Genomic DNA, 23,015 nt, shown 5'->3' with positions numbered 1-23,015 from the left:
CACCACATGTCCATTCTCACGTGCCTTGCTCTATCCCAGAATCCCTTCTGCCTGCGGGATGTCCCACCTGTGTCCTGCCTCAGCCGTAGGCCATAGGCTTTTTTACTGACAGGTGTTGCAGCCATACAATACACAAGAGAGGCCTTCTGTAGACAGCCTTCTGCAAACCCAACTACTACTTTATCTCAGGACTTGCACACATTTTCCATAAAGGCCAGATTATAAATATTTTCATCTTTGCGGACCGTACAGACTCCATTGAGACAACTCTGTCATTGTCATTTGAAAGCAGCCCCAGACAAAACACAAGCATCTGGGTGTGGCAATGTGCCAATAAATTTTCATTTATCGACACTGAGATTTAACTTTCTTTTCTTTTCCAAGCATTTAAAAATGTCAAAACCTGTTCGTAGTTGACGGGCTATACAAAACCAGACCAGAGTTTCTCACAGCTGTAGCTTGTAACTACCCCCCCCCACACACACACACACTGGGGGCAGAACTCAGTCGTTCAGCTAAAAGACTCTTAAAAGAACTGGCCTGGGGGCTTTTTCTCTGTCCATATAAATTCTGAGCTGATGACCATACTGGATTTCTGTCACTTACCTCCATCTTCAGAATTGATGGTAAGGAGCTACTTGAAAAGTGCATCATTCTTTTATCAGAATCCCAGCGAGGGTTAAAGGATGCACAGTGTGGTCCTCTGGCAGCTGGTGGGATTGTGGGTAGAGTTAGCAACAGTAAAGCTAACAACAGAGTTTGAGTGTGAGAGGTGTTCCTCTTTGGGGAGCTAGCATTTAGGGAAATGGAGTGACTGGAGGCACACAGATGTCCATAGTGTGGATGTCGGGAGTAGAGTGACTCTGGGACCAGGCTCTCTGGCCTTTCTCTCAGGGCGAGAGGGTTAGCTGAGTGAGGGTTCTTCCTCAGCAACCCCACACTCGCCATCTGCATACCTCTCAAAGTATAGTATGTGGGGCTGTGGGGTAGAGCCACGCGGTGTGGTCCTCTCACTTCCTGTGCAGGTGGCCTTCATCCTCAGGGTGTTGGCCTGTCCTCCAGAGGGTCTTAGAAATGAGCTGCCTGCAACAGCCAGTCTGTCTGGCCAGCCTTCTACACACCAGGGGGTCCCTGGGACTGCTGTGGGGTGTGTGTGTGTGTGTGTGTGTGTGTGTGTGAGAGAGAGAGAGAGAGAGAGAGAGAGAGAGAGAGAGAGAGAGAGAGAGAGAGAGAGAACGGCTGACTCTGACCAGAAGACCGAGAACAGGCTGTTTCCAAATCCAAAGGAGCACATCTCCCTCCCTGTGACACTGGCTGCTCTGAGGTGGGGCCAGGGCTGCTTGCTGCTGTGTGTGCCAGCGTGAAGTGCAGAGGCATGCATGGCATTCTGGGAGTCAAGTTCAGTATTGCTGAGCACCCCTCTATGCGGGGCTGTGAGGCAGGAGTGGGCTGCTCAGGATTCCGCATGGAAATGCCCCATAGGCCAAAGACGCCCTCTTTCAAGGTTCTCTTTTCTAGGGTGTCGTAGGCTGTAAATCATATATATTTTTGATGTATATGAAGTTGACCTTGAATGACCGATTTTTTTGTTTAAAAAACCAATCAAGATAAAATTAAAATAGTGGGCATCACTGTACTGAAAGTGTCTGCTTCATGCCGTCTTAGCGTGCAGTAAGAAATGTCTTTACCTTGATAGTCATCTTAGTGACTAAAACCTCCCCAATTTAATGAAACAGCACTTTGAAGCTTTTAGCACTGTAAATCTTTGAATTATCTTATCTTGTTTAAATTAATTTGCAGTGTTCCTTTGCTTTCAGTGCCTCGGAAAGTTCGTTTGCTTCTGATTTTGTTGAGTTAACACCAAGAGTTCTACTTTTTTTTTTTTTAATGGAAGTATAGCATTCTTGCATAAAAAGTGTCAAACTCGTTAAAATAATGAATTTTTTCAGGGGCACAACCAGGTGGGAAAGGAAGTGAACTCAAATACTGCGAACTCCTAGGCCCCTCTGTTCTCCAGGAGTGAGCTTCCGCCAAGTGTAGTTTTAATAACAGAGATTGGTTTTTATCTATTATAAATTTATATGAATAAAACACGCCCTTGTTAGGGCTGGAGATTGTTCATTCATGCTGTGTGGCCCAGGTTGTGTATGGCGGCATCAGAATTCCTTCAACTCTTCTGCATCAGGTGGGCTTTTAAGCTGTTTCCAGCTTGGAACTGTTGCAGTAGTGCCTCAGTGGGCAAGCTTACGCAGGTCTCTGTAGGATGGACTCCTGGGTGGGGGGTGGGGGGTCAGAACCCTAAGAAGACATGTGTCTGTTCACTTCTGAGCACGTTCACCTGCAATGGGCGAGAAGTCCTCCCGTGAACGCTGTTCCCTCACCAGCCTTCGCTGGTGTCTGTCCTGGTTAGCTTAGCCCAGCCAGGACGTGCCGGTGTACTGCAGTGTGGCTGACCCCCATGTGTTTTTCTCTGATGGTTAAACTAAAAAAACATTTTACATGCATTGGCCATTCTTAACCTGCCCACTGCCTATAGGCTGTCTGTGTTCCTCAGGCATATATATATATATATATGTATACTTCCTGTCAGTGCTGTACTAGTTGCCACCTCCTCTGTGCTCTTTGATTCTGTTGATGCCATCTCATAAGGATATTCTTAATTCTAGCATAATTCAAGTCATAATAGTTTGGCTCTTTTGGTCAGTACATTTTCGCGTTCTGGCTTAAAAATCTTGGCCTGTTGCAAAATGTGAAGGTGTTCTATAGGTTGTTTTCTGAAACTGTTCTCTTTAGTTTTTATACAGTCTTCTTCAAGATACTGATATGACGTGTGTTTGCTTCCTGGGACTGCTGTAGCAAGTACAACAGAACTGGGGCTTTAAGCCCCAGAAATGTACTCTGGAGGCCAGGAGGCCAGAGTTGAGGTGTGGGCGGGGGGAGGGGAGGGATGGGGGGGTGCCTCCTCTGAGGCTTGGCAGGAGGAGCCCTCTGCTCCCTTGCTGCTGGGTGGGGGAGGGGTGGGCAGCTCTTCCTGATTCCACTCCTTGGCCCCCAGATGTATTGCTCTGATCTTGGCCTTCTTCCCGAGGGGTCTCGTTGTGTCTATTCCTTCTTGTCTTAGGTACAAAACATCCCACTGGACCCAGGATTTGTAGTATTCTCTATAACCTCATCTCTGTATCTACAAGTAAGATACAGACATTGTTTCCAAATAAGGTTACTTTGCAAAGTCCTTGGAGGGTGTGTGTGTGTATATGTATGTGTGTGTATCTGTCTGTTGTGTATGTGTGTGTGCATTCTGGTCTGTGTGTATATATGGGTGAGTATATTGTGTGACAAGTGTGAGAATGTGTGGGTGTTTGCATGTGCACACGCATGTGTGGTATGTGTGTACTGTATGTGAGGGATAGGCAGGGCGATGGTACTTTATAAGATACTTTTTAGCATCCTATCCACTCTCAAGCTTGAACCTGTCATCACCTACATCTGAGGCCCTGTGATTAACTGTTAACCTCCATTCTGGGCTGGGTGTGAAATTACACAGAAGTGCATGCACTTCCTCATCCTTCCGGGGAGCCACTCCAGGCCGGCTCTTTAGCCTGGGAGCCAGAGGACATTCCTAGTAGGTGCACTTGCATCAGAGCAGTGAGGTGCCTTTAATCCAGATCCAGGATTAGACGCAGTTCCTAGGAATGGCCTGATTTAAAAGGGGCAGCCCGGAAACAATTCACGGTTGCTAGAAAACCAGTACTTGCTCCGTTTCCTCATACCTGCTGCCTGCGGTGATTTCAGGACTGGAAAGCAAGCTATGATTCTTGCACACATGTGTTGCCCATTCTAATGAGGTGTAGAGGCTGAGACTCCACCCCACTCTAGGCAACACATTATTTCAATGACATTAGTTCATTTACTTCTTCTGACCCCAAACGAGTAGAGTACCCACCAGCTATAGGTTTCAATGCAGTAATAATAATAATATATGAACTTAATTTGATATTTTTGTTGCTTGGCCATTGCTGGAGGCTATGGTGGTGGGAGCAGCACTCCCTTGGCGCAGCCATGCATTTGCATACCAGCCTATTCTTGAGTGCCCATGAGCCCTCAATCTGTATTTCCCAGTCTAGTTTCAGAGCCGCAATCTTAGGAGTCTACTCTTGGCCTCTTAGTAGTGGAGAACCATCTCTTCGCTGACTCTGGGATGCCTTGCTCAGGGTGAGCCCACAGCCTCTGTAGTTTGACCTTCTCTTTCCCTCAGTCTGTGTTCTGTACTTCCTTCCTGCTGGCCTAGTGCCTCCCAGGCCCTTCTCCTCCTTGTCTTCCTCCTCCTCTTCCTCCTCCTCCCCCTCCTCCTCCTCCTCCTCCTCTTTGTCTCTCTGCTGTTTACTCCCAGGCCAGCAAATCGTTCAACTCCAGCCTTGCTTGCATCCATACAGCTTGTTGGAGGGAAGCCAGAATTGACGGGAGGCTTAGCCAGTGGGGCAGCGAGGCCTTCCCAAAGCACCCCGTTAATCACCACCTCCCCCACTCCCACCCAAGAGGAGGAGGGAAGCCTACAGTCAGGCAGTCAGGCAGTCCCTCGGAGTGGCCTTGGTTCCCTAGGGAATCATCCTGGCCCCGGCAGTGGGCGGGGCTCTGCCTGTGTGCTTGCTTCCTTCGTGTGTTAGTGACCATTTGGAGCTCTGACTTTTCAGACCATTCGGTGGCTGCAGGTCTTTAGAGAATGTTGTAGCTAGGGGAATTTGGGACTGAGTTTCAAATGTTTTGTCGTTGTGTGCATAAGCTGCCAGCCTTTACTTCACACTACACATAACTGTAGTCAACAGCAGAGCTGGGGAAAGGAGGGGAGGGGAGGGGAAGGAAGGGGAGGGGAGGGGAGGGGAAGCGAGCTCACCGTCCTCCCAGCCCTCACTCTTTGCTTCTTAAGAGCAAGGTGTTTAACTTTGTAAATAATAGGTAGCTGGGTTTTTCTTGTTTTGTTTTTAACTTACCAGGTTTTCAGACTGTAGGCGTGTGTCATCATACTTAGCAGTCACTGATTTTTCTGGCAGTGTTCATAGACCCTGCAGTTCCTGCATGGATGTGATTCGGTGACCCCGTGAGACGGGCTGGTTTCCAGCCACTCCCCTCAGCCTTACCTTTTTTGTAGAGCACCCCACTTATAAGAGAAACTGAAACCCCTTGTTACATGCATGAGACCAGTTGATTTATCCAGCCAGCCAACAGATATTTCTGAATGCTTACAGCATACTAGATTTTGATCTGGTAGCCAGAACACCGGGCCAGCAGCCCAGGTGCAATTCCTGTCTCTACTGCCCTCTGGTTAGAAGGCCTCTTGCAGACTTCTTGGCCATAAGCGAATCATTTCTCACTTTCAAAGCATGGATCTAGGCTGTAAATCCTTCCCAGATAACACATTGTAGTCGAGACCGAAGCAGTCTGTGCCCCAGATATCCACATATACCAGTGAGGTGGAAGAGGGGAGCCAGAGCTAGGAAGTAACAGGAGCCCCTGTGACAGACACATCCTCAGTCTGAGGAGGCCTCTCAGCAGACACTGTGAATTCCATGCCAGGTACTACAAGTGCTGGGAACACTGGAGTGACCCAAAGAGAGTTTCCCCGTCAGCCAAAGGGAGCTGATGCATTGGGAGGAAGAATGGTCTGGAATACATTGCACAGGATGCTGCTGGGACTGAGGATGTGGGAAGTAGGGAGGGAGCCAGGAAGGCAAAAGCAGAAAGGGTTCGTGAGGTCTGTTAGTGAAGTTGAGGCTAGCCACAGTCAGTGCGCTCACCCCCCCACCCACCCCCTGAGAGAAGATTCATTCTCACCAGACTACCACAAGAAACCCTGCGGCAGGTCCAATCCCAGAATACCCCTCTCCCTGCTGTGGCTAACAAGCAAGCTAGGACACACCAGAGATGTCTGTTGGGACATTTCTGTTCTCCACAACTATACACAACTCCTACGTGTGAATCAGAATTATACTAAGGCCACATGTGGTTCTGTGTAGTGGCCAGGCTGTCTGCTTCCTCAAAAAGGTCTTTACTAAGAGCCCACAACATGTAAAGGGATGTAAATGCCTGCAGAAGATAGCGCTCTCAAGTCAGGACACAGACCAGGTAGCTCTCCCCCACCCACCCATTCCACAGGAAGTTGGACCAGACCCAGAAACAGACCGGGAGAGCCCCCAGGCTGTTCCTTGTTTACCCTTCAGTAATCACATATCTTCCCTATTGGAGGCCAGGGCCGAGCAATTAGTCCCCCATTGTCATTGCAGGAAATGACATCCATGTGACTTCTTGGGAAGGCAACTGTTGACCACTCTGGTTAAGATAATTTGGAAAGCGCTCAGCATTTCCCCTGGATGATTGAGTCCAGCTGACTTGGAAAGAGTTTGGAACTGCACAGATGAGACCCGGCCATCCTAACCAGGGTACTGCTGGGTCAGTTCCCCGAACAGAGTGGATCTCTGAAGAGTTGCTCTAGACTCTTAAGAGTATGTTTGGGGGGGGGGGGGCGCGCTCAGCGCCTTGCCATTCTCTCCCTTGGATACCATTTATTTGGGATTGGTTCTTTTAAAAGTTTTCTAGAGCAAATTTGTGAAGACTCCACTCAGGGCGACCTAAACAATGAGGAGGGCCTTGGGGACTCAGAGGTCCATGTGCTTCCTGTTTCCCCATCTCCAGGACCAGCCATATCCCTAGGCAACAGCAAAAGAGCTCTGGAAACTCCAGGCATCTCTGTCTGTCTGTCTCTCTGTCTACCCCTCCCCCCCTCTCTTGCTCTCTCTCTCTCTCTTGCGCTCTCTCTCTCTCTCTCTCTCTCTCTCTCTCTCTCTCACACACACACACACACACACACACACACACACACACACACACACACACACACGTTTGCTTGCTTGCTCGCTCGCGCAAGCGCAACACTGGACAAGAGGAAGATTCTCCCAGAAGAGTGGGAGGCTCCTAGTGAAACATCCCTGTCCACTGTTTTTTATGGACCTGCATGTTTATTTAGGACGCAGCCACTGGCCACCGTCTGGGCGTCCTTTGAGTCAGAGCCTCACCAACCTTACTATGCATACCGATCACCGGGAAAGCTTGGCTTGAAAGACACCTCAGGGCAGACACTCCTGAGAAATGTCCACGTGATGGTCATGTTGGTGGGTTGGTGTCCTTCAGACGCTCACCCCCACTGGGATTGTTGTCCCCTGCTCCCGAGGCACCGTGGCTAGGGAAGGGTGGGCGAGGGCTCTCTTAGGAAGAAGAAAACAAGAATAATCCTGTACCGAGGAGAACTATACCTGTTCACAGTGTGTATTGAGAATGTTGCCTTTAGCCCAGAAGTCATACACACCCCGTGGCATGTCTTAGGAACAAAGCACACAGGGGCCTATGTACTGCTGTGTGGGAGTACCCACAAAACCCGAAGATGCACCAGACGAAACCACCCTCTTCCTTACCCGTCAGTCATTTTTACTGGTAACTAATATCATATATCCAGATTCTGATGAGATGGCAGTAAATGTGCTGAGGAAATAAAAAGGGTTGTGTGCCAAATCCACCCCTTGCTCTTACTGTAGACAGCTCATCGGCCGTGGGAGTGACTGGAAAGGAAGAACACGCTGCCACGTGGCCTGCGAGTCACTTGACATGATATTATGTGTGAAAACTACAGCCAGGGATCATTTCTGCCAAAGCAGTTGGTCACTGTGCCCTGATTACTGACTCTCAGTGGAGACAATCTTGATGCTTTCTTCATTTGAAGAGAGAGAATTAGCCTGGTTTTTTTGTTTGCTTTTGGCAAAAGATACACAGTCATCCCCTGCTGAAGCTGCCTTTTCAAAAACAGAACAATACAGACATCCCTTTGTTCATCATGAGTCCGATCATCACAGATGCTGCTTGAGGGACCTGGAGTGAAGATGTGGCCGGATGTTAAGCTGACATACCTAAGGTAGTCACGAGTGATTGTCATCTCTGGCTTCATATGCAAATGCATCACTCCAGGTGCTATGGGGAAAGTGTATGGGATTTCACCCATTCTGTTTGATCTACCTGCCCCAGCACCACAGGTTCACATCTGTGTGATTGACAGGAAGTCAGATCTTGGTCCAGTTTCCAGCCAAGTGCTGCTCACTGGCCTTGCCAACATAACTTCACCATCCTTTTCTATGCAAGACTCTGAGAGGTGGAAGATTCCTAGCTGCTCTGGACCAGCTAGGGAAAGCTGCTGGACTTGATGCTCCAGGAAGGCAGGGATCCTATGCACCTCGTAGGCATCCGCGGTGTTGCTAATCAGTGGATGCTTGAACAGCTGGTCTGTTCCCAGAGACCCGTCAGTCCTCAGCACAGATGAAGCATCCACTCTCTAAAAAGAAGAGAACATTTTGTTGCCCAACCTCAGTCATGTGTAATCTAAATATAGAATGCTGGGGTGTCCGTCTCCACATTCAGGACCTCATGGACTGCCAAAGAGAGATGCGATAAGATTAATATTAGCCAAGCTTGTACAGTCAGTGTGCCCGTCATTGATTGACGCAGAGCTGATGAATGCCTCCCTTACCGTGCTGGTGATAAGAGGGTGTTATTAAAACAAAAACAAAACGATAGGAAAAGTGTGGTTCTCCCTCACAACTTAAAATGCTTAAAATAATCCAACAAAATATAATTAAAAGACTAGAAAGACAAAAATGTAAGGTAATAACCAAATTAGGAAAATGAAGACAGTGAAAGATAACAGAAGTGAGGAGAGGCCTAAGCCTGGCGATCCTGGCCCAGCAAGGACTGAGACCGTGGCTGGAATTCAAGGGTCGGGGGGCGTTGGGGGGTAAGTGAGGGGGTGGGTGGGTGGGGGTGGAGGTGGGGGAGCCCACTCCTCATTTTCCTTAACCCTGAGCTGAAATCCAGCGCTTCTTTTATATATATATATCTCTGTATTGAATAGACTATGAATAGAGCTGTGAATGTTTTTATGTTATATTACAATTAAGGACATCCTGAAATATGATTTTTCATTTACTTAAAAATAGCATTTACTTTAGATTTTTGCAGAAAACCATTTAACTACTTTTGAGATGGGGGGGGGTCTCACTACATAGCTGTTAATTTTGTTTGTTTGGTTTTAGTTTTTGGTTTTTGGTTTTTTGAGAAAAGGCTTTTCTTTGTAGCCTTGGCTGTCCTGGACTTGCTTTGTAGACTTGGCTGGCCTCAAACTCACAGAGATCCTCCTGCCTCTGCCTCCCCGAGTGCTGGGATTACAGGCACGTGCCATCATGCCCGGCTGCTGTCAAATATTTTGATAACTGAATATGTATGCATTTTGCTTCTTTTAAATACTGTGCATTTTGCATGTTAATTTCAAGTACTTGAAGACATTATCCTTAAATAATGAACAAGCAATAACAACAACAAAAACTCCATTTAGAATTCTGAAAGAATTCTGTAAACTGACATAGTCCAGAAAGGCGACTAGCTCCTGCCAGGAAAGTACGCGGGCTTTCCTTCTACTCTTAGGGATGGGACAGAAGGAGCCCAGGCAAGGCACCGGCCTGGTCGAAGCCCAGCAGCAAGTAACATGGTGTCTGCTTCCCACCTGGTTGGGAACATGCAGAAATAAAGCCAGAACACAGGCTGACAGAATCTCACAGATAAACATGCAGGTGACAAGACGTGACAGGAAGGCTTGTTCTTTGAAGAAGTACATGTGTAAAAGGTGTTTAGAAACATGCTTTGCAGAGCCAGGCGAGTGGGTGGAGAGGCGGGCAGTTGGAGGCTGCGTGGGTTTTCTGCAAACAAGGCATGATGCGGACCAGGTGCATGTCAGGAGAGAAGTGGTGAGTCCCAGCCTGGACGTGGGCGCACGCCTTTAATCCCAGCACTTGGGAGGCAGAGGCAGGCGGATCACTGTGAGTTCGAGGCCAGCCTGGTCTACAAAAGTGAGTCCAACAGAAACCCTGACTCGAAAAACCTAAAAAGCGAACAAAACCCAATAATGACAGCGCTGTGAAACTGGTTACTACAATTTCTAATTTACAGGTAGTAAGCTTAGCTCTACTAAAGAAGAGAGAGGAAAGGAGCCTGGGACCTCCCGGAACTAGGCAGAAGGAAAAGTGTGATAATACGAGGGGGAGGAATCAGTTTAGGGCAAAATGGTGCCAATTTAATCTCAGGTGTTTCCATTGCTCTCTTACCTTTGCTTGTTTTAAAGGATGGGAGGTTCTCGTATTTGTAAGTGCAGTTTCTGACTGACTCAGTTGCTAACAGTTTCCCCCCCTTATTATTGTATGCTTAGATAATTTGCAGTCTGGTTTCATTTTCCTGTGCAAAGCAGAGGGGCAGCTGGTAGGGAGTGCGCTGTGTGGGTGCCCCACATGGTGAAGAGGCACCAGCAGAGAGCGCCCTGGGCGGATTAAAGCGGATCGCGAATAAGGTGTTTGTTTGCATTGTTTTTTTCAGAGTCAGTCCTGCCGGTGGTTTAGAAGACATGTCGTGTGTATAAAGTCTGTGATAGTTGGTGGAAATTTGGGTAAGTGTTGTCACATTTATTTCTAACACACTTGGTTGTCGATGGCGGGGAAGCCCCTGCCCTGCTTGTGTGCATCCGTCCAAATCCGCTCTAAACTGCAAATGGAAGGTTTTAACTAAATGTGGCGCCAAATTGGTGTTTTCTGACGGTGTGCCCGTCTTTCTTGTTAAAACTAATGTTATTAAGTGATACGGGATTCTTGAAAAACCTGGTAAGTCTGTATTTGGGAAAGCTCAGGTGCAGGGTCAGGGACACCCTTGGCAAATTTAGTGTATGTCCTAAGCCAGCTGTATAGTAGGAGTAATAAACTCACAGAGTGGAAGAATATCATCTCCAAAGCCAGGAGTTCAAAATGGCCTGCAGCATGTTGAAAGAGAGAGAACTTAGCTGCGTGAAGAGTGGGAAATGAAATGAGGGGAGCAGGGTAGCTTCCGAGGAGCGGGGGCAGCAGCAGCTCCTGACCTGGCGCTGCCAGTGAGGAGGTAGCCTTGGAGCCAGGGGGTCCAGGGTAAATGCGTTGTGCCCATTGGTCAGCTTCCCGCCTCCCCATGTCTCAGGGTCCTCTGTAAACCGAAGCCTTTGATCCTTCCCACTTCACGGACTGTCATGGGAGTAAGTGAGCCGAGTAATGCTGGGGCCTAGTATGTGTTCTGCAGCAGGCGTGTTTCAGAACAGAGCCTCTTTGTTTGGGGACGACATTCTCCACTGAAGATAAGCCCCCTGCAAGGTGCATGTTTTCAGCAGGAAGACTTGAGAGATGGGTTGCCCACACACATGTGACTTTACAGCGGTCACCATGGCCACACCTCCATCATTTACTCCATAAGGAGCTGTAGTGGGGCCCCCACGTGTGACTCGGGCCTCCTTCTGGAACCTCCGGAAGCCCGTCCTCTGACAAGCACAGCTAACTCGGCCTCTCTTCCTGCCACTGTTGCAACCGAATGAGGTCACATCCTGTGAGATTTGGTTAAAGTACTGATACTGTTCTTATTCGCATCAGCGAGGAAGGACAGGAATGAAGTGAATGATGCTTTTCGTTTGTATGGCTTTTTATTTCTAAACCTTCCTTTTGGTTTACACATACACACGCGTACCATACACATACACACACCACACACACACATACATACACACACACCACACACATACCATACATAGACACCACACACACACATACACACACACACCATGCATATACACACACCACACATACACACACACCATATATACACACACAACACACATACCATACATACACACAACACACACACATACATACACACACATATACACACACCCTACATACACACACACATACCATACATAGACACTACACACACCATACATACACACGCATACCATACATATACACAACACACACATGCAACACACACACACACACACACACACACACACACACACCAGGGTTATGTACCTTCACAGAGACCCCATTATTGAACTAACACTGGCTGTGTGAAGCCTTTACCTGTGTTTGGGGGAGAATCAGTCTTGTTACTGCAGAGCGCTGATGTTCAGATCACATGTCTGTTTTGTGAGTCAAGGACATGGACACGGCCTTGAGAGTCTCTATAATAATCTCTGAAGAGCCAAACAGTCTCTTCAGCAGCATTTCTAGCCAGGGGTACAGGTCTTCTCAGAGATAAGGGGGCCTTGTCTACCGCAGCATGAAACAGTGAGACTGACGGGAGTAGGCCTGGCGTTCTCGAGCCCACGAGGGAAGTATTGATTACAACAATACAGCACTTAATTTCACAATGACTGGGAAAAGACCACAAAAGTCCCAAGCACATAGAAGTGTTCACTTGTGAGGAGCTGGGAATCACCTTACTCTGATTTGATTGTTAGACACTGCATATGTGCATCAAATCATTGGGCCGAACCCAGATGTTTTGCCTTAATGAAAAATGAAATAATAAACAATTACGGGACATAAGGGAGTTGCTTGTGAAGATCGATCATGTTGTTCCACGTCTTAATTGTGGTGCTGCTTATACAACTGTAGGCTTCCGTGGGAACTCTCAGAACTGCACAGTAAAGAGACTGAATTCCGTTGTGTGTGAATAAAAGATGCACAGAATGGACTCTTAGGCAAAAGACTGACATCTCAACTTGTTAAAAAGAAAGTGGGATGAGGGAGAGTTGGAAGAAAGAGAAACGGCCTACTCCTCACGTTGGCCTGTATGAGGACCACCAGGACCTGGGCTGAGCCCTCCGGGACCTGGGCTGAGCCCTCCCAGACCTAGGCTGAGCCCTCCTGCCACCACAGTGCTGGCCAGGGAAGTGGTGTGGTGAACCTAGGTAGGTCACTCGGTCTCCCACACACCAGACCTCCTCTGCTGCGCTCTCGCCTGTGAGCTACGCTCCCCCGCTCCCACCCCCCGCCCCCCTCCCACCCCCCCACCCCCCCACCTTCTTAGATTCTTTTCCTCCAGGGTTCTGTCCATGTCCCGCCCCCTCCCATGAAGCTCTTAGAAGAGGCTCCTGCTTTGCAGTTCCCCCTCTTGCTCATGCCCAGCACCGAAGCTCAGTGCCTGTCAGGATCTGGCTGGGAACAATGCCTGGCCTCTGTAGATGTTAGCAGACGCCCGGTCCTACACCCCGTCCCAGCCGGCACTCTCAGTACTGAGCACCTCAGTACTGCGTGGGGTCATGCAGCCTTTCTATTGAGTGGCCCCCTGAGAATGGAGCTCTTGAAAGGAGCTGAGCTGTCCAGACATTCAGAGCAGCACATGTGTGCTCCTCCGTGTCCTGAGGAAAGCCGGCCTTGGCACTCTTAGCTGACACAGTGGGAGTGCAATGTATGAATCTTTTGAGACACAAGTGTCTCTCAGGTTCTGATTCTTCATCACGAGACAAGAAGTTTAAGATTCTTAAAGCTACAGCCTGTGACTACCTGGAGAAGCCAAGATTCTCCCTCCCCTCTGGGCCATATCAGGATGAGAGGTAAATGCAGTGAGAGATGAAACCCAGTGGCCTCATCTCCGGTCACCTTGCCTTCCCAGAGGGCATTAGTGATGTCAGAGATAGTGCCCTGCTGGGTATAGAACTGTACATGTGCACACACCCAGAAAATGACCCCAGGTGTCAGTGGTGCTGAGGCTGAGAAACTGGTGTTGGAGCCAGTAAAATGTCTGAAGTGCCTGTTTTCTTGAGAGTTTACATTTTTAAGTCTAGTTACACACACACACACACACACACACACACACACACACAGAGAGAGAGAGAGAGAGAGAGAGAGAGAGAGAGAGAGAGAGAGGGGCCTGTGATGACTCTTTCGTTACCCCTGACTCCAAGCAAAAGCAGACCTAAATGAGTACAGACAGACAAGCCATGCTGAATGATGGTCCACAGGAGGAAAGGGAGGACCTCACAGTGTGACCATGACCTCAGCATCTCCTGTATCAGGCCCCAGCCTCCTTAGTCTGTTTGTCTGCAGATGAAATGGCATTGCAGTCCAAGCTGGTGCTTCATTTTGAATTAAGGGTAGTGATTGTGGTGTGATGAAACTGTGCTTAGGGAGGAGAGGGATCTCATTGAAGATGATTGAGGTCAAGTGTTTTGGCACACAGGGCTGTTTATGTGCATCCGTTTGCTAGTGACACCACAATCTGGCTTCAATGGGAGGTGCTGAGCACTTTGGTAGCCCAATATGGCTGCGTTTGCTGAAGCTGGGAGATCAAAGCGACTTATATCAAGCTGGGCTACAGAACAATTCTCTTGAAAAGACTTTACGTAATTATGGGTCCTATTTTGGGAGGGTAGCTGTGCTTTTTTGCGTCGTATATTTTAGGTTACACTAACCCTGCTCCTCAGGCCAGTAATATCTTCCCAGGAAGGGTGTGGCACTTGCTAAGGACATGAATATGTTCTTACCAAAACCTCTGGTATGATGTTCTTTCAGCCTTATGATCCTTTCTCTCCTCTCACACGAATGTGGTGGGAATGTGTTCTGGAAAGCCACACAAAAAGGATGAAAGCGTCGTCTTGGTTGGCCAGGCCCAGAGATTTAGGGACTTCAGCGTTGTCAGTCCATGTCTGTAAGATGAATGAATGGAGTTTGGAGGAATGAACAGAGGTCTGGAAGGTAAACAGAGTTCAGAGAGGCTGGAAAAACACTGTGCTTTATATGGGGCAAGTGTCTGTAAGGAAACTCCGTTTATGGTTTCAGTTCCAGACCCCTGCCATGGGTCATTTCAGAGCATCAGTGCTCCTTCCCGATGGCCTGTGGTCTGGAGTGGGCAGCTGTTTTCTCTCTTGATCTTCCAGACGCATCTCTAACTGATTCTGCCTCCTGATCACAGCCTCTTGCGGCCTCACAAAAGGGGATGTCAGCCTTAAAGGAGAGGCCAGGGCCTCCTGCCCAGTCAGCATTTTCTAGGCCTAATTAAAAACGATTGATACAGAGAGAAATCGCATGGCATAATGAAGCCAGCTTGTCGTTTACGTGGTGCACGAGAGCAGGGAAATGGATAAACAGGGACAGCCCTGCAACCCCAAGCACTGCCCAGTCCTGAGGGCAGAGGCACTTTACTTGCATCGTGACTCATGAAGGCTAGGGGAGAGCAAGAAAGAAGCATCAGTAGGGTTGGAGGCAACCTTTTATCGGAGGAGTTTCCAGAAAGGGACCAGGGTGCAGTTTGTTTTACAGTGAAGCGTCTTGGCCTCTCAAGCAGGGGCATGGTCTCCTGCTGAGACGGACTCTAGAAGATTCAAAGACAACTGAGATTCTCCGTTCCTTCTCAGCTTTTGCTCAGAGCTTGCTTTGCGCTTCGAGAGACTTTTCATGAGTTGCAGTCTGGCCTGGCCTCCAAGTTTCCCTTTCAAAAGCGTGCTAGAGAGTAAAGAGATGTCTAAAGTAGTCAACGTTGAAAACCAGCCCGTGCATAGGCGGGCAGGGCGCCATCTTCTGCATTGTCTTGACATTCTGATAGCCGAAGTCATCACAATCACCCCTTTATCACTTGCTCACCCAGGCAGCTGTCATCTGCACTCCAGGATAGTTTTGGCGACATCCTGAACCAGAGCCCAAGGAGCTGCTCATGTACAGTAGCTTTGCCATCTGCCCTCGCTCTAGCGCTCACGCCACAGTGTGGCTTGAATATGCAACAGCAGGTAGAAGCCCGCACTGCTCACCTACTAGGGGAAGTGTCCTAGGACTGAGAAGCTACCCTGTGTGCCAGCGTTTGACTGGTTTGAAAAGATTGTGTGTAATGGAGCCACCTGGGATCCAGTTGGCAAGCCCCACCTACCTAGGCTTTGCCGGTGAGGCTGTATATCTAGATGCCATTCAGAGAACTCTTTTAAGTTTATAAAGAGCCACAAAGCATTTGATCCTCCCAAACTAGTTCCTCGGTGATGGAGTCCTATCACCAGGTAGAATCGGAGGCTCCTGAGTTTGCCTATTTAGGCGGGGGCTTTTGTACCGTGTGGGAGTGTTTGTTGTCCTCCGAAGAGTGGCAGGCACCGTTGATAGGGAGTGGTCCAAGGAATGGCCTTCAGAGCCTGGGAAAGAGTGCCTCTGTCACGGCATCTATAGCACCGTGCCTTGAAGCACAGCTCGGGTCTGTACAACGAACACACAGTGGAGGCAGATGCACACTCAGAATCGGACTCCAGGTCCCCTGTAGCCGTCTGGGTTGAAGGCATCGGGGTTCTTTCTCCTGCCTCCCTGGGAATGCTAGACGTGGACTCCCGTTGGCTGTTCTGCAGACTGTTGTGGCTCTGTGCACTAGAACTCAGTGCGGCATGCTGTTCACGGTCACAGATTCACTGACACTGGCATGGAAGGTCAGTCCCCTGTACCTGCCTTTCCTCCGTCATTGCCCCGCATGGGAGAATGGGCCCTTCCTCTGGGGGAAGATAAGAGTCCAGTAAGATGCTCCACCCACAGACTTTATCTTACAGCTTGAAACCATCCTGACAGGGCTAGAGAGGTGGCTCGGTGGTTAAAAGTCTTTCCTTGTTCTTCCTGAGCCCCCAGGTTCTGTTACTGACACTCTTCTCGGTCAATTCACAACCACCTGCAGCCCCAGACTCCATGGACACACAGACAGACAGGCAGGCAGACAGACAGACAGACACACGCGTGCACACACTTAAAAAACAAAAATAAGTTTAGGAAGACATCCTGATGGAGATGTAGGTGTCAGCGCCCTGAGTTTGGGCTTTGGTCTGAGGCCTCATCCTGTCTGGAGGATTAGCACCTCCTGCTGACAGGGCTTTATTTAAGGCCTGGTTTAGGTGTCCACCAGCAAAGAGATTGGAAGGATGTGTTGGCCTGAGTGAGCACACCCAAATCTGTTCAAGTGATAAAATTAAATATTGAGTGAGAATGCATGAAAGGAATCTGATGCATGTCAGTGTGGACAGCTTCTCACAGGGACCGGTTCTGATAGTATCAGCTCCCACCCCACTTTCTCCCGTGTTTGGAGGTGGTAGTTTTTGTTTTTTGTTTGTTTTGGGGTTTTTTGTTGTTGTTGTTGTTGTTTTGCTGATGTTTTTTTTTCTTTCTGCCTTTCTTACCAAACTTTTAATACTTATTTCATATTTATTATGCTTAACTATGTATCTTTCTGTGTCTGTGTGTCCATTATGTGAGTGCAGGTGTAGGGAGGCCAGAGCTGTAGGATCCCCTGGAGCAGCTGGAGTTACAGATGGTTGTGAGCCACCTGACGTGACGCGGGTGCTGGGAATACAGCTCAGGTCCTCTGGAGGAGCAGTGCATGTTCTGATCTGATGTACTATCTCTCCAGCACCCAAACTTTTTATCTTTGAAAACTGTCGAGCCTACTAGTCAGTAGAGTAAGTGATGAAACAACCACCTTCAAGTCTTTTGCTTAAAGTTACCATTTGTTCCACTATCTTTGCTTTACTCTCTTCCAATCACGTATGAAGGTTAAATATATCTTTTTTGTTTTCTAAGCCTTCTAGAGATGGCGAATGTCTTGGTGTTTCAGTTCTAATGATTATACCATGCCTAAGCTAAGAAAGACAGCACTTTCCTGAGTCACAGCAGTGCTTATTATATCCAGCACAGTGTCCTCGATTTCCTCTCCCCCCCTGGATTTCCTCCCCCCCCCCCATATTGTCCCCATCTACCCAGAATTCTTCATTCTATCTTTTGAGATGAGCCCACCTTACTGTGAGGCCCTGGGCAGCCTGAAACTCACTATTTAGATCAGGGTTGCCTCGAACTCAGAGATCTGCCTCTCAAGCACCCCACACTCTGGTCTTGTCTGTTTCTTCATGGTGTGCTTTAACCTGTTCTTCTCTTCCTAAAAAAAAAACATCAGCTCTGGAGGCTTGCTATTAAAATCGAGATTAAACACTTTCCATGAAGAATGTGTCCTAAGTGATGTCTTGTGTCTGGTAGGGTATCACACCACTGGGCAGGTGATGCCCGCTTGTCTTCTGTCGTTGGCCCTAGCCTTCTCTGATGTGGTGGCCTGAGGAGCTGGATGATCTTGGCAGGGATCCGCCGTTATTTTAGAAGAAAGACTGCCTGATAATTTTTGCTTTTTCTCATCCTGATATCTCTGTGTCATATGATGAACATCTTCATGTTTGATTTCTTTGGTAGTCAGCTAGAGTTTATTGCAATAACAGATAGTACTACAATTTTCTCTCTGCCTTCAGCGGTGCAGAGGAGTAACTTCTGCAGAGCGCTTCTGATAAGCTAAATGTTTCAGATTCCCGTGTAGAATTTCTTTCACTTTCTTCTGTCACACAGTTGAGACGGCTGAATTAACTTGCAAAGGTCATGAAAGCAGAGCGGTGGAACTCAAATCAAGCCACCCCTCTCTGCCTGTCATGCTTAACCGGGATCTTTCAGTGCCTCCAGGCCCAGGATCCCCCCTGCCTGTGTTTCCCACCTCCAAGCCTGGGATCCCCCCTGCCTGTGTTTCCCACCTCCAGGCCCAGGATCCCCCTGCCTGTGTTTCCATCCCCTCTGCCTGTGTTTCCCACCTCCAGGCCCAGGATCCCCCTCTGCCTGTGTTTCCCACTCTACAGTTGATCCTGCCTGTCTGGGAAGGTCCCCAAACTGCTGGAGCAGCACAGACCTGAGGAGCAGGCACTGTGACACTGCTGGGGGTCTGGATCTGTGGACTTCCCATCTTGACGTCAGGAAACATCACCACTGTGTTAATTTGAAGTTTTGGAGCTGAGCTCCTGCGTATACCAGCTCCACTGCTGGCTAAGGCAGCCCTATGGCGGGCTCTGTTTACAAATGTAATTTTTTTCATGGTTATTTGAATGCTTGTTTTAAAACATTTTCTTCTCCATGTAAGAAACTATTATATCGGAATAAAACTATGACACTGTTTTGACTTACAGGTTGCTGCATTTGCAAAGAAGGGAGTTTCACAAAAGCATTATCTAACTGGATTATTTAATATGCTAAGACATTGAATTTCCTTAAATCAAAGCCTTCAGCCAGGCATGGTTGTGCATGTCTTTAATCCCAGCATTGGGGAGACAGAGGCAGGTGGATCTTTATGAGCCTGAGGTCAGGGTGGTCTACAAAGTGAGTCTAGGACAGCCGGGGCCATTACACACAGAAACTTGTCTCGAAAAACCTAAAAAAAAATAAAAAAATAAAAATCAAAGCCTTAGATTTCTGATTGGTAGATTAAAAGCACAGAAGATGTGCCTTATGCGACTTTTGAATATCATGGGATTTTTTCCTTTCTAAACTTCCCTAAGTCTTGCTTTTGCCCATTTTCTGCTCACTTGTCTTTCTGTGTACATCACTGTGCACACAACACAGGAAGACCTGTAAGTGTGTGACCATGAAAGGACCAGGGCAGATGGAACAGGAGGCTCTTGGCTGAGAACAAAACCTGTGAAGTTCATCCTAGCTTATTCTACAATTACCCTATTTGGAGTGGAGGCGGCGGCGCAGACACAGAGCTCCCATCAGTTCCTTCATTGTGGGAGAACTTGTCCCTCTCCCTTTTATCAGATGAACCACCCTCTAGGCACAGAGGGCAGCACCCTGCAGATCAGACACAATCACCCTCCTGCTTCCTGAAGTGGGAACTGTCTGCTGGCCAGCAGCAGCTGGAACGTGTTACCTGACAGGTCATCTCGTGGCTCGCAGTGGCCCTTCAGACCACCCGAGCCTTCCTGGAGCCATGTCCCACCCCTAGCTCTGACTCAGCAGAGAAGCAGCTACGAGCTGAACCAGCACCAGTAGAAATCCAACAGAAAGACTGAATCGTTTGCTCAACACCAGGCTTTAAAAAAAAAGTAAAAAGAAACCAGTAAGCTTGGTTTTTGTGGGTTGGTTTATTGTTTCTGAGACAGGGGCCTTGGCCATTTTTTTAAACCCAATATATACCTAAAATGTTATTGTTTGCCCTATGACCTGTATAGACTGCATCTTTGAAATCGGTGTGTCTTACTCTTAAAGCATGCCTCCGTCTGAGGGAGTCGCATTTCAGGTGTGGTCACGGTGACACCTGGCTGCATTCCTGGGCAGTCCAAGGTCACAGCAGCTGGTTCTTTCATTTGAATCTGCCCCGAGAAGCCTAATCAGTGCCCTTGCCTCCCCCGAGGTTGAGGCCACATCTCTCTCTCCTCCTCATGCCATTTTCTCCTGGCACTCTTAATTACAGGGAGATGCTAGTGTGGCTAGAACTGCCAGCTCAGCAGTTTGCCTTCGCCCAGGCAGCCAGGGAGGCCACCGCCTGGAAATGCTGGTGCGTTTCTGGAGCATAGCTCTGCTTTCTCCTTGGTAGTTTCCACAACTCTCTTTTTCTTAGAATTAACTTGATGACATTTTTTTCCCCCAAGACCAAGTTGATGTTATAATGTGTTCTTTCTTAAAGACCCTTCCTAATTAATAGATTCCTTAAATGTTTGTTATTTAGTAGTTTCTCGGTGATTTCCTAGAACACATAGTTACCATGTGTATGTCTCAAATGTTTCCTTTGAGGGGATGGTATTGTAAGACTGGGCCTGTGGCCTTGCAAGCAGACCAGTGAGCCCTGGTGATGGGCCTGCACATTCCCAGCCCTGGGCTACAGATGTTTTCCGGTACCCAGCTTCTATATGGTTGTTGGGGATCCTGACTCAGGGCCTCATGCCTACACAGCCATCTCTCCATCCCAGTGTTTTGTTTTGACTGGTCAAATATTTCCCCAGTATATCAGAACCACTTAGAACATTAGAAACGGCCAGGTTCTGTGTCTGCCAGCTGTCAGGTCCTTGCTGACACCATTGCATGGCTATTAGACCATGGCCCCAGCGTGGGGAGGAGGCTGGCCAGAGAATGAGGACAAGCAGTCTGGGGTCTGTGCAGTGAGCTTCACTGCATACATAATTTTGGATTGGGAAACGATTGTTTCATATTCTTTTTGTTTTGTTTTGTTTTGAGACAGAGTTCCTCTGTGTAGCCTTGGTTGTCCTCGAACTCACAGAGATCCACCTGCTTCTGCCTCTCTGAGTGCTGGGATTAAAGGTGTGCACCAGCACTGCCCAGCTTGTCTCATACTTTTTTTTTTTAAATTTACTTACTTTATGTGTGTTGGTATTTTGCCTGCATGTATGTCTATGTAAGAGTGTTGGATCTTGGGGTTACAGACAGTTGTGAGCCGCATGTGGGTACTGGGATTTGAACCCCAGTCCTCTAGAACAGCAGTCAGTGCCCTTAACTGCTGAACCATCTCTCCAGCCCCTTCATATTCTTAATTGGAGCCCAGACCCACATCTCCTCCCACTCGGAGTGGCATGCAGGATAAACCAGCAGTGTCTTTTCTGAGGTCATGCAGCAGCTGAAGGAAGAGTGGCATCCAAACCAGCCCCTCGCCCCCGAGATAGGTGGGTTCTCCTGATTCCCTTGGTGCTGGGTTTTTGAGGTGGTAACTTGGTATGGCTCTCTTACTCTCCCAGATTGCCTGAAAGCTGCCATTTAAATTGCTTTATGTATAAGGTGATCTGAAATCAGAACAGCATGAGAGGCCTCTCTTCTTACCCACCCCTTCCCTGAAGTAGCGCGGATGTGCGCACACATAAGCGTGCACATGCACTACTCATTTCTTATTCCTGGGTTGAAGCCATCTTTATGTCTTTTAGTGACTGTGTTTCTACTAAGTAGCCAGAGTTCATCACTGACTCTTGACAAGTGTCTTGGTCCCTAGGTTTAGTTTTCAGAGATGTTCCTGAGTAAAAACAATTTTAGTTTTGCACATTATATTAATAGTTAGTGGAGGGGGGCGAGCAGGGGAAAGAGAATAGCAAAGGCTTTGGTTAGACAACATTTACTTAAGTGCCCATAGACCTGGAGCCTTTCTTAGAATCTCCTGAGGAGAGAGAAAATGTCCCAGTTGGTGTCCTGGGAACCAGGCACAGATAAGAGTGTAGGAACCACTGGCCCTGACTCAGTTGTATGCATTCATCTGAGGGGGACTGGAGCCGTGAGGAGCCTGTACCTTGACAAACTTGTCCTAAAATCTGTATGTGTATACACCTTCAGCGTATTTCAGACTTTAGCACCCACCACCACGGGGGCTGTCTTGACTCTCAAACCCTCTGGAGTCTGCACCTAGAGTGCATGGTTAGAACAGTCATTCACTGTCCTGGGAAGTCAGGGGGCAGTCAGACACGGTGCAGGCACAGGTGGATTTATCTAATGGATAAGGATAATATCCTGTAATTACTGTGTGTGTGAAACTCGTGATAACAATGTACTTACAGAGCAAAGTGGGAGCAGAAGACTCCCCCACCAACATGCTCATATGTACGCGCACGCGCACACACACACACACACACACACACACGCACACACACACCCTGCACACACTGGGGCCCTCAGGAAGTATTCACAGAGAAACCATAGAACCCAAGCTGTTAAGGCACCACAGGGTGAAGAACATGTCACCTCCTTATTTTAGGAGCATTAGTTGTTACTTCTAACCTGATTTTTATCTTCAATAAATTGAATTGAGTTGAACCTGGGTCCTCTGAAAGAGCAGCCAGTGCTCTTACCTGCTGAGCCATCTCTCCAGCCTAGGTTGGGGCTTAAATAGAATGGTGGACAGGGCATCCTCTTTGGTCCTAGGTGTGTGTTTGAAGCAGAGTATCTGTGGGGTAGTGGGGAGATACTTTCCCTCTATGAACCCCAGTTTCCTCACCATCCGAAATGGCTGTTGCTTCACAGATTAAAGAAGATAAGAAATGTGCTAACACACGTCACTCTTTTCACTCTTCCTGTGTCAGTCTCACCATTCTCTTTTTTTCAGACCTAATCCAGTCGGCCTTGGCCCTGTTCTCTGTCTTGGAAAGGCCTATGCACCCTAAGCATTATTCTGGGCCTCCTGTGATTTCTGTCTGGCAGCCTCTCCACCACAATCAACTGTTAGACTGCATATGCAGTCCAGCAGCAGACCCTAACACCCCTGTGCCCTCACCAGGCTTCAACACCCCGCTCCCCGACCCACACCTCTCATGAGTTCTTCTGGGGAGC

General features: G+C 48.2%; 1 protein-coding gene across 7 annotated transcripts in view; it reads left to right on the top strand.

Moving 5' to 3' along the window:
• The window catches only part of FYN (FYN proto-oncogene, Src family tyrosine kinase), a 192,805-nt gene that overhangs the window by 75,988 nt on the left and 93,802 nt on the right, over positions 1-23,015 (top strand). For 6 of the 7 annotated variants that reach the window (XM_084776782.1, XM_084776781.1, XM_084776783.1 and 3 more), the window contains one exon: positions 10,459-10,528. The exons of the other annotated variant lie outside the window; for it this stretch is intronic. In XM_084776782.1, the coding sequence (XP_084632908.1) occupies positions 10,459-10,528 (70 nt within the window). The remainder of the gene's footprint in view (positions 1-10,458; positions 10,529-23,015) is intronic. 7 annotated transcript variants of the gene reach the window in all.

The sequence above is a fragment of the Acomys minous genome, assembly GCF_964271855.1.
Source record: "Acomys minous genome assembly, chromosome: 3".
Taxonomy (NCBI): domain Eukaryota; kingdom Metazoa; phylum Chordata; class Mammalia; order Rodentia; family Muridae; genus Acomys; species Acomys minous.
This window is presented reverse-complemented; position numbering and strand designations above follow the sequence as displayed.